Source organism: Manduca sexta, chromosome 21 (assembly GCF_014839805.1).
Source record: "Manduca sexta isolate Smith_Timp_Sample1 chromosome 21, JHU_Msex_v1.0, whole genome shotgun sequence".
Classification (NCBI taxonomy): Eukaryota; Metazoa; Arthropoda; class Insecta; order Lepidoptera; family Sphingidae; genus Manduca; species Manduca sexta.
This window is the reverse complement of record NC_051135.1, coordinates 10880133-10897507: the sequence shown is the minus strand read 5'-3', so window position 1 is coordinate 10897507 and position 17375 is coordinate 10880133. Positions and strand designations below refer to the sequence as shown.

At 34.5% G+C, this 17375-nt stretch overlaps 2 protein-coding genes across 3 annotated transcripts in view; one reads left to right on the top strand and one right to left on the bottom strand.

The window, feature by feature from the left end:
• LOC115440163 (neuropeptide F) overlaps positions 1-1471 on the top strand; it is a 30129-nt gene extending 28658 nt beyond the window's left edge. For both annotated transcript variants that reach the window (XM_037441187.1, XM_030164355.2), the window contains one exon: positions 1045-1471. In XM_037441187.1, coding sequence (XP_037297084.1) covers positions 1045-1089 — 45 coding nt within the window. In that variant the 3' untranslated portion in view covers positions 1090-1471. The remainder of the gene's footprint in view (positions 1-1044) is intronic.
• Positions 1472-6150: 4679 nt separating this feature from the next.
• LOC115440133 (C3 and PZP-like alpha-2-macroglobulin domain-containing protein 8) overlaps positions 6151-17375 on the bottom strand; it is a 33723-nt gene continuing 22498 nt past the window's right edge. Inside the window, exons 5-16 of the mRNA XM_037441035.1 lie at positions 16846-17004; positions 16346-16543; positions 15867-16092; positions 15375-15663; positions 14830-15228; positions 14393-14502; positions 13989-14134; positions 13169-13361; positions 12303-12459; positions 11366-11517; positions 10728-10887; positions 6151-10273 (exon numbers count right to left, since the gene is read on the bottom strand). Coding sequence (XP_037296932.1) covers positions 8777-10273; positions 10728-10887; positions 11366-11517; positions 12303-12459; positions 13169-13361; positions 13989-14134; positions 14393-14502; positions 14830-15228; positions 15375-15663; positions 15867-16092; positions 16346-16543; positions 16846-17004 — 3686 coding nt within the window. The 3' untranslated portion in view covers positions 6151-8776. The remainder of the gene's footprint in view (positions 10274-10727; positions 10888-11365; positions 11518-12302; positions 12460-13168; positions 13362-13988; positions 14135-14392; positions 14503-14829; positions 15229-15374; positions 15664-15866; positions 16093-16345; positions 16544-16845; positions 17005-17375) is intronic.

The window sequence follows — 17375 nt, the reverse complement described above, 5'->3', positions numbered from 1 at the left end:
CTCGTTTAAAATTATTATTGAGGCTCAAAGCTTCATATTGCGTTTACGATTGCGGTATAGCATCTTCCATATCCAAGACTGGGATTTGCATACGTTATCAGATTATTGAAAAGAGCGGAGGCTCACTGAGATAAATTATGCATTGCGAAGGGCGGTGAATCGTAATTTTCAGTATTTTATTAATGTTAATGTAGTTGGTTTACTTCAAAGCCGTTAATCATATTGACATAAGGCATTAATTAATATAACTGTTTGATTTCGATATTTAAAACAATATTTGAGACGGTTATATTTATAAATTCTACGTATATTATGTGCAAAGGGTTTCGTTTCAAAAGAGGGTCATGAACTATAAAGGTTATTTCAATTTATTATTACTAAAGCTCTGCGGTTTAGACGCGAAAATACTTGACCATTAATTACTTTTCCTGATTAAAAACATTTTATTTCCAATTTGTAAATTAATTGTGTGCCGCGCATTTAATTATGGTAATGTGACGGTTGGTAAATCGTAATTGAAAAATTTATTGCTTTTGGTTGGTTACATAACATAACATCACGCATTTTATCCCCGAAGGGGTATGCAGAGGCGCAACTAGGGCACCCACTTTTCGCCAAGTATGTTCCGTCCCATGACGTGATAGGGGACGAGCCTATCGCCATATCGGGCACAAATTCCAGACTCCGGGCTGATACTGAGCAGAAAAACTCAAATATCACTTTGCCCGACCCGGGATTCGAACCCAGGACCTCAGAGCGCTATTGTACCGGACGTGCAATACAACTACGCCACCGTGGCAGTCATTTTGGTTGGTTATTTGTTTTATTTTGAAAAATGAATTACCTTAAAAAGGAAACCGCCAGTTATAATAAAACATTGAGAATTTGCCTCTAAAACAAATTAAAACCTTATACAAAACCTTATAAAACCTATACACAATCGATGTTAAACATCGATTAAAATGTTAATAGCTCTTCTCTAGTAATCACTTTTTCAAGATTGAACGCTGATGCAAAAAGTTTCAATACCATTTTTTTTTTCAGAAGCCGGACCTCCCCGCCTGGCTCGCGTACGCCCGAAGGAGATGAGCCGATGAAGCACCAAGGGATCTACAATAAATAAAAATCAATGTATCTTGATCAGTGTTATAATGTACCATTAAAATTTACCATTGATGTATTTAGTTACACCCTAATTCCATTAGACTCAATGTTAATCTAGAATAGTGTTAATAAATAAAATTCCAAAAGATTTATCTTGTCTATGATTATTTATTTTTAAATTTTTATATTTTCGTATTTTGCGGATTACGTTTCTGGGGTTATATTTTATTTTTTTGAATTTAGAACATTGTCGTATTTCAAATGTTATGTAGTTGGTTTCATTATCAGTAATCAATAATATATTATGTACTTTTACGGATCAAATATCTTTGTAATGTTATTAATACAAGCAATTCATAAAACGTAATAATAAAAAAATTGTTTTATTTTCCTTTATAAACTAATCTCACATTTACCAATTACATATTTAGCAGCGTGACTCATAAATAAACCTTATATGTGTATTTTTGTGAAACCCATTGATGGTCAAACCCAGACTCAATATATTGTATACCTTTCATATTATCTTTTTAATATATTGGCACTTCTTCGTTCAGTAAACTGGATTGCTATAATCTAGTGTATCTATTTAAAAACTATATTCAATCGTCACTTCTGGTAATTAATTTTTGCTTAACAATTTGTTGTACATTTTATATCTACGTTTGAATGACAATCATATCTTAGCGACAACGAATAAAATTTTAAGTTAATAGATTTAAAGTTCTGATTTTAATAAGATAATATTGTGACTATTTAGTTTACAAAAATAAAGTCTAGCAATATAAATTGTACTAAAGATATAAAACCTAGATCAAACGATACAGAAAAGTGTGTCATTTCGAAATATTTATTAATTTTCGGTATATTTGTCGCTTGGATGATGATGATTTCTTTTCATTCATTTTATTTTTAATTTTATTATATTATTAATTAATAATACCTTACTAGAACTATAATTTAGTCAGAGTCTAAAGTCTGAGCCGTGAAGCTCTAAGTTCGATTTACTTGAAAATTGAAGATTTGCAAAGAATGTGAGCCCTACACTAAAACTTATTTAAACAAACATCAAAATAAAATTACCTTCTACCACAACCATGTACGCCCCCCACCAAAAGTTACGTAACTCTAAAGTGACAAGTTTTTTTTGTAGTATTCACAATTATTTTACGCAAAATACCACAAAGTCGCTAAAATACCTTTGTTATTGTTTTAAAATAAAATGTTACGTAACGCTTTATACGAGAACCCCTCACCCCAAAATTGCGTTACGTAATATTTGAATGGCCCCTTATTTACATTAAATTATAATCACCTATCATAATTTACGAACAATTTGGACGAAAAATATAGCGGTCGTGTACGGGTTATATCTTTGCCTACCTCTTTATTGACGAAGGCTTCTGTGAATGTGATATAAAGATACTGCGCGTGTACAAAGGATATACTTTGGTGGTTATTGTTTGGGTTACATGGTAGTTTAGATGAAATAAGCGTGTAAGATGTTGGACATTCTTCATCAGCTCGTTGCAGTCCACTGCTGTACATGAGCCTCTCCAATGATACGCTACAAGGCCCAGTCTGCTTCTTTATGCATTCCGTTGCTACCGGCCATCTTGTGTAAATCGTCTCGCCATCAGGCCAGAGGACGTCCCACGCTACGTTTGCGTACATATCTCCCAATGTTGGACATTAAATAATGTAAAAGGCTTGATTGAGTATTTATGTAACAAGTCATAAAAATTATAGTTTCAAAATCGTCGATGAGCGGTCCTGGTACGCATTAAACTTAGATTTTTTATACCAAGTGCATGGCGAGCAATGCAAGTCGAAGATCTATCCATAAATAATTATAATTTTAAATATTATATTTGCTGGTAATATAATTATAATATTATTAGTGCTAGCATTAATAATATTATTAGTGTTCCATATTATTAATCATAAAGAAGCATTTTGGTAAGGGAAATAGCAAACGTATCATTTCCTCGAAAATTATAGTGTCAAAAAGTATGTTATGTATTCTCAAAGTTGTAGACCCATGATTTTAGAACATACATGGACTGACTTGATTGAGATATTTGACTATGAAGTACGTTTTACAGAAAATCATTGTGCAGTGGCAACTTCCAGTTGGCTTTCCCAGGGTAAATGTGATTTTCAGACCTATAAGAATACCTATTATGATCTCTCGCATTCGATAGACATACCGCGCATAATGTGTACACATTGAGAAAAATATTGCGACCCATCGAGCGTCACTTTTGTTTCAAATCTCACGTAGAGCAGTTATGAATTTGCAAATAGGCCGTATAGGCCGCAGCCTAGAGGCAGCAGTCTCTTAGGGGTGGCAGATTTCAGAGGATGCTCACTCGATTTAATTAATCATTGGTTTATTTAACTTTAGTGCCTTCCCTAATACAAACAAGTGGATTTTTTTTAAGTATTTTAGAAACCTATATACATACATAAACCTACCTACAGGGGGCGGCGGAAATAATAATAATAAGTGGCGACTCATAAAAAAATATTAATCCGGCACTGAAGTAGAGCCGGGGTCGCTTTACTCCTATGTGGGAACTGAAGTAAGGTAGGTAATATAAGGTATATTTTTATTATAATTACTAGATTAGAATATATATAGGTGTATATAATATTCTGTTATCTGTTATCTATACTATTATATAAAGCTGAAGAGTTTGTTTGTTTGTTTGTTTGAACGCGCTAATCTCAGGAACTACCGGTGCAAACTGAAAAATTCTTTTTGCGTTGGATAGCCCTTTTTTCGTGGAGTGCTATAGGCTATATATCATCACGCTATACCCAATAGGAGCGGAGCAGTAATGGCTGATCTCAGGAACTACCGGTCCAAACTGAAAAATTCTTTTTGCGTTGGATAGCCCTTTGTTCGTGGAGTGCTATAGGCTATATATCATCACGCTATGACCAATAGGAGCGGAGCAGTAATGGCTAATCTCAGGAACTACCAGTTTGAACTGAAAAATTCGTTTTGTGTTGGATAGCTCTTTATTTATGGGGTACTATAGGCTGTATATCATCACGCTATGACCAATAGGAGCGGAGCAGTAATGAAACATGTTGCAAATACGGGGACAATTTATTAGTTTTGAGGGCTTCCGTTGCGAGCGCTGCGTAAACGGTTAAAGTTATGCAACAATGATGTATGACGGGATTGTTCCTCTTAAAAAGTTCTATAAAAATATATTATAAAACAAAAGTCCCCCGCTGCATCCGTCTGCCTGAACGACTTAAACTCAAAAACTACCCAACGTATTAAGATGAAATTTGGTATGGAGACAGTTTGAAACCCTGGGAAGAACATAGGCTCCCGGGAAACTACTACTTTTATAATGGAAAACTTTAGCCTGAAAAACTTTACAACGCGGGCGGAGCCGCGAGCAAAAGCTAGTATTATATAAAGCTGAAGAGTTTGTTTGTTTGTTTGTTTGTTTGGACGCGCTAATCTCAGGAACTACCGGTCCAAACTGAAAAATTCTTTTTGCGTTGGATAGCCCTTTGTTCGTGGAGTGCTATAGGCTATATATCATCACGCTATACCCAATAGGAGCGGAGCAGTAATGTCTAATCTCAGGAACTACCGGGCCAAACTGGAAAATTCTTTTTGCGTTGGATAGCCCTTTGTTTGTGGAGTGCTATAGGCTATATATCATCACGCTATACCCAATAAGAGCGGAGCAGTAATGGCTAATCTCAGGAACTACCGATTCGAACTGAAAAATTCTTTTTGTGTTGAATAGCCCTTTGTTTGTGGAGTGCCCTAAGTTATATATCATCACGCTATGACCAATAGGAGCGGAGCAGTAATGGCTAATCTCAGGAACTATCAGTTTGAACTGAAAAATTTGTTTTGTGTTGGATAGCCCTTTATTTGTGGAGTGATATAAGCTATATATCATCACGCTATGACCAATAGGAGCGGAGCAGTAATGAAACATGACGGGATTGTTCCTCTTAAAAAGTTCTAAAAATATATTATAAAACAAAGTCCCCCGCTGCATCCGTCTGCCTGAACGTGTTAAACTCAAAAACTACCCAACATATTAAGAGGAAATTTGTTATGGAGACAGTTTGGGACCCTGGGAAGAACATAGGCTCCCGGGAAACTACTACTTTTATAACGGTAAACTTTAGCCTGAAAAACTTTATAACGCGAGCGGAGCCGCGGGCAAAAGCTAGTTCTGTTATAAATGTTAATACAATAAAAATATCAATATGTACTGCCATCTTTTGGTTCACAATCGGAAATACAATTCAAAATACCTTCGAATTTCAAATATATAACAGAAACTAGAAAAGTGTAAAGAGCGCCATCTATACATTTTTTTAAAATCTTTATTTAAGGAGCTTGGTCTTTATTTCACGACTATGACGCTCCGTACGTCATCTATATTTTAGAATACTAAATGTGTACTATATCGTCTTACATAAATAGTAGCAGATGGCGCGCTTGATTACGAGCACATGACGCGCTACAAGCACAATTTCAATCAAGTTCCGAAATTCGTATGATAGGTCTACCAGATTTTTTAATAGATTAAATTATTTTAAACTGTATTATTAATGTTAATTGTAATATTACAATAATATTATGATGAACCGACAAGGTGGAAGGTAAATGTTGCAATTTAGAAAATAGTTAATATGAAATACCGCCATCTTGTATCCTTACCTCTTTTAAATAGATTTCCACCAGTATGAATGGGATCAACTGTGAGAAGAAATTTTAGTGCAAAGTAATGTCGTTTTAAAACGAGAGATGGCGCGTATACCTATTATTTAAAAAAAAAAATGTATTTATTACAAAGAGTAGGTCATATTCATTGTAATAAATGTTATGTTTCAAATTCTAATGTATGTAATTCATATTTTTTTAGGGTTTTTGGGAATCTATAGTATTGTGAACCCAATTCGGAAATGTTTATCATCGGATAACTTGTTTCCTAAGTAGAAAATATTCAAACGATTTTTAAAATTTTGGAAAGGTGATTAAATAAAAGGCACAGGTAGTTATTATCTTTCCTATTAATTTATCCGTGTCAGTACATCGAGGTATGATACTTAATAAACGACTAGCTTATATTAAGCACAAACATTAATTTAAAATCTAATACCTTACACGATCGAAGATTTTATACATTTTCAAAAATTGACGAGTATTTTTCGCACAAGCACCTATTTATAGTACATTACCTACATTTACATATAGATACATAGATTGTGCTTAAATATATTAAATCTATACATTTCCATTCAAATTTGGAAAAATATTTATTACATAATTTTTGTAGAACATTGAGTGGCAGATTGATTGGACAAAATGCCCTTATAGTACTGCATACTCAACCCTAAAGAAAATTGGGGCAATCATTATACGTATTAGAAATGGTAAATAAAATTTGGTAAGGCGTATTTTACGTTCGGAGTAAGCGATGTGTTATTTCTTTCCGCATCTGTTCAAAATCTATTTGATAAGATTATGCTAAGTGTGTGAATCAAACACTTATGGGAAGTCCCGTATCACTGGATTGTACTTAGCATCGGACTCGGGTACATGCATAATGCATTACAATCATTCAAGACAAGTTTGATTGAAAAAAAAGTGAGATAGTTGCGGATACAGAATCAGGAGATGCAGTTTGCGAGTGACGTGAAATTTCACAGGCATAAGTAGTGTGCTCAAGTTATTTGCCGACTATTATACTGACTTGGAAAATTATTAAAAAAATACACAATTTATAGTTTAGGCAAATGGAATATAAATAATTTTTGAAATTATTTTTTCATTAAAGTCCTGTTGAATGCGAAATAAATTTAAGAATTTTACATTTTCTAATTATCTCGTCATTATTTTTCCAAATTACGGACATCGAAATACACATACACCTAAAATGTAAATTTTATCCGAATTAATTTGTATAGATTCACAAAAATCTTTTGGTTACAATCTACAATCGAAATTAGATACAATCCGTTACATTTTAAACATTTAAGTATTTAAATAACACATTAGGTTCATTAAAAAGATTTGACATAATGTTCTAATAAGAACAAGGCATATTAAGTTTACAATTACAGTTATAAAATTATATCTAATTCTATTAATACAAAACTTGAAATTGTAAATCTTAAAATAGATTTATTGGAATTTCTCACGCTTTGGAAGAAACACTAATCGTTTCACACAATCAAGATGTAGCCATTAAGAACATTTTCTTCTATGAAAATATTGCTTTGCTGGTGTTGGGATATATTTTATATCCGCCCGGATTACGACCACCGTACACAAGATATTAAAACCCGCCATAGTGGCCCACGTAAGTTTGTCGCGTTCCGAAATCAGCCTGTATATATCAGGTCCCAACAGGCCGGCAATACTGTCGACTGTCGAGGGGTAATCAAATCTCGTCAGTCGACATTCTATTGGACCCTATTCTACGTATCATCAGGTGTAGTGGAGTCACTTTGCCGTACCCGTATTTGAAAGAAAACTACGTACATAATCAAAACTTGTTGACTTCAAACTTCGATGAACATCATATCGAACTGTCAAGGCAGTAATACAAGGTTTAAAAGTCTTACACTACATGTAGAAAGTAACTAAATGAAGTTTGAAAGATACAGTGGTTGCTTTTAGTCAGATTTTAATCCAACTGGTAGGCTGGTATTCTACATTGGCTTACGGCTCAAATTGTTTTTGTTATACGCATTCAATATTCAAGTAAAGAATTTTACTTATACATTACGAAATTGAGTATTACAAGATCCAAAAAATATATTTACGAGGAATACAAACTACACTTAATGGAAAGGAAGATGCAGGTATTCAAGGATTTATAATTTCAAGTGGAACACAAAACATCTAGACAGCTACAGTAAGATACTACGTATTACATACAAATAGATACAGAAGACGATAGACGGATGGAAATTCTGGGGCATTAGCAATTACAATTACATTTTATCTAAAAAACTAGGTTTCACTATCCACTAGAAGGTAAACACTAGGAGAACGTAAATATAGAGTTAGTTATGAGGATAATTTTGGCAACTTTCATAATATCTATTTACATTTTTAAGGAAATTCTATTTTCTACGTTTGGAGAGAATGATCCTAATTATATCTACCAGGAAGGATTAAGGAATAATTGAAAGAGCCTACAGTAGCTCAACGTTATGATGAATTAGCGTATCTAGCACTACTAACCTCCTTTCAGCATTATCTAGTCTCGTAAGCCAACAGTCTACGATTATGGTATTTTATCTCGCTATTCTACGTTCCTTGGCGTATCTATAAGCCTTTGCAACCACTCTAAGACGATAGGAAGGAAGGAAAGTCAGCTAAGAGGCTTTGAGCAATTGGGCGGTACCAACATTCACGCAGTGTCACAGCGCATTTCTTAAATTTATCATTAATCATAGCTTAAACATTACTATTTACAGCTCACACACAATTCTTAAAAATTATACAAACAATTAGTGCAGTTACATCCTAACAATCAACAATAAAATGTGCTTTAGGAATTGTTACGTGTACAACAATTTCATTCATTACAGGTTTTAAATTGGCATGGTGTGATACAAAAATATTATTAATGAAGTCTTTATTTCTTATACATTTATGTAACAAAATTTATAATGATCGATTGTCATGTTCTAAATTTGACACGTTTTGAGCTAGCGTGTTTAATCGATTGTGCAATTTGTCCTCTATTTTTGCGGGATCTGCACCTGGTGCTTCTTTTAGCAACTCCCAAACGTTATTCTTTTCCAATAAGTCAAAACCTCCTTTGTTTTCAGGTGCTATATCTAATTTCGGTAAATCAGACAAGTTTTTAGACGTCTCTGAGATGGGCGTTGGTGGTATTTTGTGTATTTCTTTGTTTATCGATTTTAATGCCTTTGCTGTATACATTTCTGGTTCAATTTTCTTTTTGGTCATATTGTTTATCTCAGCATTACTAACATTTGTTGCTTTTGTAGAATTATTATTCACACGAGGCTTTTTAATTTGTGTAGCTGATTTGGGTTTTTTGGTTCTATAGTGCAGTAACTTAATATTGTTGTTTGTTATAGCAGTAATCGTGTGCGGTGGTTCAGAATGATTTGATGCTACCTTATTAGGTTTAGCTGCTTTTATTTTGTTGGTAGTTTCTGTTTTATTATGCTCTTGAGAAATATTCAATGGTATTGTTATAATCTGGGAGGTATTTTTAGTCTCTGATATTTTATTAAGTTCAGTTTTAGTTAGACGTGTTGGCATCGGATCAGTGTGGTTGTCTAAAATCGTAGTCGGTGCTAGTGTTGTTATAATTTCTTTTACAGCTGGGGTCGTAGTTTGATTCAATTTCAATTTAAAATTTTGTACCTTCATAAAGAATTTTTCATGTTTGTCACCGTATGTACCTTTTAAAGTACCCTTCCGCCGTGGCAGCGATTTCTTCTTAAATTCTTCTTTCTTTGTTAACTCTTTAGGTATAATGGACTTTTGAACGATTAGTGCTCCATTCATTTTAGGCACTATAGGCACTAAATTGTTACTCATATCGTCGACTTCAGATCTGTTCACGTATGTAATAGTTGGCACGATTATTGGGTCATCAACATGTTCAAGACCAATAGTTTTGTTAGCTAATAGATTATTTTCAGTTGTTGACTTATCGATAGTTGTTGGATTGACTGTAGTAACAGCGTTTATTGTTTTTAAATGTACAACAGTAGTGTCTACTTTAGTTATTTTTTCTTCCTCTGTCGTAATTGTCGTTTCAACAGTTGTTGTTTCAACAGTTATAGTCTCTGTTATTGCATCAGTACTAGTAGGTACATGTTTAACATCTTTATTTTTTCTGAATTCATAATCTCTGCTGCAAATGCGACCGCATTCACAAATATTATCAATATTGACACTGGTTTTGAGACTAGCAACTTCAGTTTTATCGAACCACGTTATAAAATCATCGTCGGTAACGCCTCTGAGTAGGGGACTTCCAGGTCTTGCGTGAAAGAATGTTTCTACTGCCAGGTCGGGGCGCGTTGAAGGGTAGATCTTTGCGAATGCTGGTCGTAGACTTGTGATGACAAATTTGGATCTGGCCTCGTAAGTTACGCATACAGGGCATGTCGAACTGATCTGTAAATTATAAGAGTTTTCTTATTACTATTATGAAACGGATGTTTGAATGTTTGTTAGAAGTAAACAGAAACGTCTGAATGGATTTTAATGGCTATTTTTATTGGTAAAATATTTGAATTTATATCTGTTGTTTTAAGTGCTGGCGTTGTACAGATCGAGGTAAAGATCATTATAGTGATTAAGTGAGACTTTTATATTGGCAAACGTCTATCATGGGGGCGAAGCTGCGAGCAACACCTGGTTGTAAAATATTCCTTAAATTTCATGATGAATATAATTTTTCCATAGTTTTAATCTAATTGTTTAGATTTAATAAACTAGCTTAAAGTAGGTATGACATATTATTTAAAATTATAATCAGAAGTATAGTGTTACAAATAAATTGTATATTTAAAAAAAATACTTTATGAACTCATATAGTGGAAGAGACTATAACATTAAAAATACTTACGTTAGCAAAGACGAACCACACCGATTCCCCTCTGGAACCGTAATGTAATTCAGCAAACGTTGCTCCATCCAGTACAACGGGATTGACTGATTGCAACTCATAGCCCGAGAACAATGATGTTTCCAGCCGAAGTATACCAGAACGTTCTTTGCCCTTCCATCTGAAAAACGTAACTTGTCTTTTAGTAATGTTAACTAGCTTTTGTATTGCGGTTCTGTATGCGTAAAAAGGTTTTCCGGGATAAGTATTTTCTCGGGATAAAAAGTTGTGTATAGCACTTAAGATGTAGCTTCCTATTAGTTTTTTTTTTAAATCACTAATAGGAAGTGAGTTCCTGACATTAGCGCGTTCAAACAAACAAACTTCAGCTTTATAAGTATAGATAAGTTTAACTTGTTTCAGACCACCACTAAAAGACATGCTATTATTAATATTTTACTCGCACGCTGCGGCTACCATTATATAATGCTGATTTTACTATGTATTTAGAGTAAACTATTAAATTAGTTCTAAAATATTTCAGACACTAAAATTGGAAAATGTTCAAAATTACAATAAAACTTACAGAATTTCATTTTGCTAAGGATTGACTGTAATTAGGATATTTTGATAAAATTTTTAATTAAACAGAAACTTACTTGAAACACGTTTTGATGATCAGAGTTGGCAGATTACCCTGCAAGTCTTCGATGCTGCTCCTCTCGGGTCGTATTTCTTCAATTATAGCAGCTTGTATGTTTAATAAAGCGTTTTCTGGTTTCGGCGTGTATGTTGAGTAGGTTATGGTGCCCTGAAAATAAATGTAATTTGATGGATGATAATTCAAATCAGTTTATGTGAAAGGCACATAATATGGTTACAGAATTGTTTTAGTTTGTTTATATTAGTAACAATGTACTAATGTATTTAAGGAAAGAAACATAATACAAGTAAGTTTTTTTTTTTGTTTTTAAAACGTCTATACAAATGTATAGACGTTTTAAAATTAAAACGCATCAAATATTTTGTGGACGTTTTTTCGTATGAAAAGTGAGGACGAGTTTCCGCTATTTGATCCGTAGTTCACTCCTACATAACTATGAAACTTGTTACATGTTATCTAGCAATAACTTTTGATTAAGTTTTACGTCACGTCGTTTACCTACTGTCCACGCTGTCTACGGGACCAAGCAAATAAAGAAATTCAAATTATTCGCTTACACAGCTGTTCTAACCGCCGTTTTCAGACGATCCCAATTGCTTTTTCGTTCTATCTCAAAACTGGATTAATTAGAATATAGATTTATTTTTGACAAGCTTACAAAAGCTATACTGGTGGTAGGTCTCTCACTAGTCACTGTTGTGTTCCGGTTTGAAGGACATTGTAGCGAGTGGCGAGCGCAGTGGAATACCAAACAAACAATACTTTATAATTCAAGGTTGATGGTGTTTTTACTGTTTATGGACGCTCGTATCGCTTACCATCAGGCGGACGGCAAGCTCGTCTCGTCATTCAAAACAATAAAAAAAGAAAGAATTATTTTGATGGAATCAGATTGAAGATTGAAATTGGGATCGTATGTTGAAACCAGTTACCTGTACTGTTGCACAACCGGCACCTGTAGCGTACACAAATACTTTAGTAGGTAGTCCAGGAAGCTGTAGTGGTCTCGGTGGGGTTCGAGCGCGAAGTTCCAACGTGTCGGTGAGCTCCATTCCCGCTGTTGCCAGAGACACTGTCAGCGCTCTGTGCCTGGAAATAAGATAGATAGCAGTGATTAATTTTGTAGATGAATATGCTATGGAATTTGGATAAAATATTTGCAACAGTGATACTACCTTTTTCTACTTAATGACCACTTTATTTTAGGTGCATTAACGTTAACAGAAACTACGTGTTCATTTGACGATGGTGAATGCTTCAAAAAATATTTTACTGTCTACCTACGTTTAAAGTTTTCATGTCGTCTCAATAATATTAATGTTTTGTTTCTTTCTTCTTTATATTTAATTATTTGTGGATCCAAGTGACGACCTTATTTTTTTTGAGGTTATATCAAAAGTCTTACCTGCCAAGAGTAAGGATTTTTTTTAAAAACGATTCACCCTCAATTTTTTTTAATTAAGTAATAAAAATGTGTTTTTCTTTTTAATTAGCACAAAACATAACCTCATAAGATTCGTATAGAACAGGATTTAGTCCAAGAAAAATGCCGAGCAATGACGCCATTTTAACTATCATTCTAGTCAAAAGTAGGTTACGTCATTTCATTCATGACGACGCGCCCCAATACCTATTGAGCGCAGGTGGTGCGAGATGTCGCGGGATTACGGGACTAATACAAGCATTTTCCCCTACGCTATCTATCGCAGCAAGCGTGTGCATACATGCTGTTCGCGCATTGTAAGTGACAAGGGAAAGTAGTGGAAAGTGTGCGTGGATGAAATGATTTTTCACAAACCTGTCATGAGCCAACGCAGCATACTGCGCCGCGGCTTTAGTAGCGCTGTAGGCGAGGCTGGGGTGCCGCTGCAGCGTGGAGGCGCGGTAGTAGAGGAAGCGCGCGGCCGCCTCGCCCTCCGCCAGCGCGCCGCGCGCGCACGCCGCCAGCAGCACGCGCACGCCCGCCACGTACTGCTCCATTGTTACCGCTTCTGGGTATGGCGGTGGGTATAATCAATTATTTGTTGTCGATATAACTGATGCATATTTTAATCTATTTATGTAATGATTTCTATTTACGCGATTGTCAGACATGGAAATAAAACTAGTTTTCGTATTTTATCTTTTAATTTTCTACCCAGGTTTGAAAGACTGCAGCCTTCATGGTCACAGATGGACGTTGGTGATGGATGGGTGTTGGTAGTCCGAAAAGTTAAAGTTGTAATATCTACCCATATTTTACACGTCTAATTTATGTTTTTATTTTTAGCCGTTTGCGGCCAGATTTACACAGAATGAGTTCAAAATATTTAGAAGTCTAGCAGCAGGTTTTTTTTTGGTTATATGTATATCTAGAATTGCATTTATATTGTAAGGAATTTCGTCATAATAATAAAACGTCAGATTAGTTTTAAAATATCTGGTTATTAATAAGGCGCATGATGAACCTATGTCAACATTGCCGCATTCAAATCATAAAAAAATCTGGTCAACCAATGATTTCTTTCACCTTCGTTACATGAAATAAAATGTAATGAAAATTTTCATTACATGTAAGAGGTGACAAAAGCTAATAAAATATTATTATAAAAAAAGTACTGAAATACCGAATTGTGTACCGTAAGACGTGGTCTTGATATTTCTAGAAGTTTCCTCCAATAGCCAATCAGCAGCATCTTTCCTGGGAGCTGGCCAGCCAAACTCTCCCTCTTCGGTTGTAGACGCGTTTCGTAGGATCACTAAAGCCTCAGGTACTATTGGACTCCTGAAATTATTAGTTATACTAATATTATAAGGATTTGTTTATGTTAGTTTGTCCGTTTGTTCGTAATCTATGGAACTATTGAACCGTTTCGAAAAATTCTTTCATAAATCCTACATTGTACGTAAGTAATATAGACTATCTTTTATATTGATTTATTTTATTTTTTAAAAAGGCCCTTGTAGAATACACAGATAATTAATATTACATATTCTTATTTTTAAGTATACCTTTTTATATAATATACATGGGGTATATTACCTTGCAAGGACTAGAGCCAAAACAGTAGCAGCAAGTGCGGCTGGCGATGTTAAGTTGTAAATATTCTTCTCCAAATACTTCTGAGACTTCCTAGCAACGTCTGCATCTACCTGGAATTTTACATGAGCATTTGTTAACTAAGAAGGAAAGACTAATTTGTTTAATTTAAAATCACATATAAATAATAAATTTGAATCTTGTTTATCGACAATTTATTTTAATTATGTTGAAATAAAAAAAAAATGTACAATGTTTAAGCCGATCAACACATTTTTTTCCCCTGACAATCACCAGAGTCATACTTTATAGATTAATCAGCGACTGATTCGATAGCGTAACTCGCCGTAATGAACCACGTTAACTTTATTAAGAAGCGTACCATGATCGCTACAGTCTATTACAAATATCCAATAGTCAAAATCCTATGAATAATCTACCTTATTCTCAACACCGACTTCAAGCAAAGCCACCAAAGTCTCGGCAGTCACTTCTACCGTTCTTTCCCATTCGATTTCTTCTTTAGTCATATTTCCATCTTTATCGTAATAGTAATACTCATTCACATCAACTTCTAGCTCAGTTCCATTAGATTTCTTCATCTCTACTGGATAATAATCAACTTCTTTATCAGCTGCTAATGGTGTGAATGATCCATCAGGGTTCTGTCTCGTTTGAATCCATTTCTTGATGTTTTGTAAAAGTTCCGGGTCTATTGGGTAGTACGATTGTATTTTAGTTAGTATTTCCAATATTTTTATTGTGGACAGATGGCTGCTCATTGCTGGATGATCACTAAATGAATTGTCGCTCTTTCGAAATGATAGGAGGACTTGTACCTAGAAACACAAATTATGAATTGAAATATGATTTATCTACTTATAAGATGGTAAAATGAATATAAAAAAATATTCGTATCATTAAATTACTAAGGAAGTTTTGATACTTATTTCACTAAAACGTATGATTAATACATTTGTCATACCTGTTCCGGCAATTTTTTCAAGATCTTCTCTCGTTCTGCATCCTCAACTAAATGTGGGATATGTTCCAAAGCCAAAAGGGGGGCAAGACTTGCTGAAGCCGCTGATAGTTGAGAATCTCTCCACACATCAGCCCACTGGTCGGTGGAGTCGGTCTGAAGACTATACAGTGGGAGATGAAGACCACCGGATACTAGGAGAGTTCCACTAGCAGACCCAGGAACTACGCCACGTGGCAGCCCAAGTTCTAATACTTGGGAGAATCCAGCCTCTTCGTTGAAGTTCCAGATCCTGTAAACATTTTGGAACGAAATATTTGTTAGATCAAAGTTTATAAAAAGTATAGGGAATATATTATTTTATTTATACTCTTTATATACAGAGAAGTATTTGAGGGGAGTTAATGCCAAAGGAAATATAATTGCTGATGTTATCATACATATTAATGAGAAAATACACTGTAATTAATCATATAATTTAATAACAAAACTTACCTAAAATCGGCTTTCTCACCCCATAGTGCGCTAAACCCAACATATTTGATCCTCATATCAGGCGCAAGAGGCCATACAAGCAGCCTCCTCTCAGAAGGTGCTGCGCCCCTTCCAACAGAAAGTCTCCCGCCTTCCCACCAAACCCACCAGGCGCACCAGGAATCTGCACCAGCACAGTCTTCGTCGCTTTCTGTTTGCTCCGCACTTGCTAGGTGAACGTCATAACCTGGAATGAAACGATATTAATTCTATTCTACTCTGATATTAAGTTAGGTTTGTGTGTTATCAAAACCATTACTCATTTTTCGTAAAGTTTTCTATGAGAGAATATAAATTTGATAGGTAAATATTTTGTATCTCTGTTAACGGGATTTAGTGAATAAAGCTTACTTTATAGACCATAATATCTCAAATTTGATGATCACATAGAATCCTATACTGATATTTTTAATAGCTTTTACAGAATAAATCCCACGTACCATGTTTCCCCTTAGCTATCCAGACCCTACTCCTTTCAAACACAACTCTATACATATCGTCAGATGGTTCACGTATGGCGGAGAGCGCAACATGCGCAGCGCCCTGAGCACGAAGTTCTAGCACCAATCCGGCACGGTTCCTAGGTGCTGCCACCCACTGCCATTCCCACGAACCACGTGATGAGACGGCTAGGTGTTCTAAAAATGAATTTTGTAAAAATTAGAATAAGAGTTTATTTTTGCTTATAAAAAGTTTGGTCGATGCAGGCTTGACTTCTGAAATAATACAATTAAGATGAAACAAAATTTTGATATTAAACGTGACCCAAGTTTTGTGAAATATGAAGATGGATATTTGAAGGGTTTTAAAACACCTTTAGGTAATATTCTCATAGAACATACGGGCAAAGATTACAAAGCATAACAATGATTTGATAATGCTACGTGTAAAATATTACTTTCCATCTCAATTACCAAATAAAATGCTCAATAATACTTACCATTGGCGCAGAAGTATGCACTTTGCGTGTCACTCCTATGAAGTCCTTCAGGCAGCACCAGCACACTAGCCGATCGGATAACTGAGCCCACTAGAGTTTCATTGTTGAATGACGTGTACGATACTGAACAGTTATCTGCGCTGTAGCCGGTTACTTCCACTGGAAATATTGGAGTTAAATAGAGGCAGTTTTGATATCGTATGAATTGCTAATACAATAATTTAATTATAATTAATACCACATTCGTACATAATTTTTGCATTAAACAAAGAGGAATTGAGGATAAATCTAATGGGCATTTTAATATAGTGATTATAATTAAAAAAAGTAAAAAAAATATCGATGGTGATAAGTTTTGACAAATTCGAATCCATTTACTTTATATCGGCATAAAAATTCTATTGAAATTGAATTAACATAATTGAAATTTTTGGAAAACTTATCTTGAAAATAATGTTTCAATTAATAATCCACGAAAGTCGAATAACTATCCTTGCTTATTGTTAAATGACAATACTTTATTCATATCA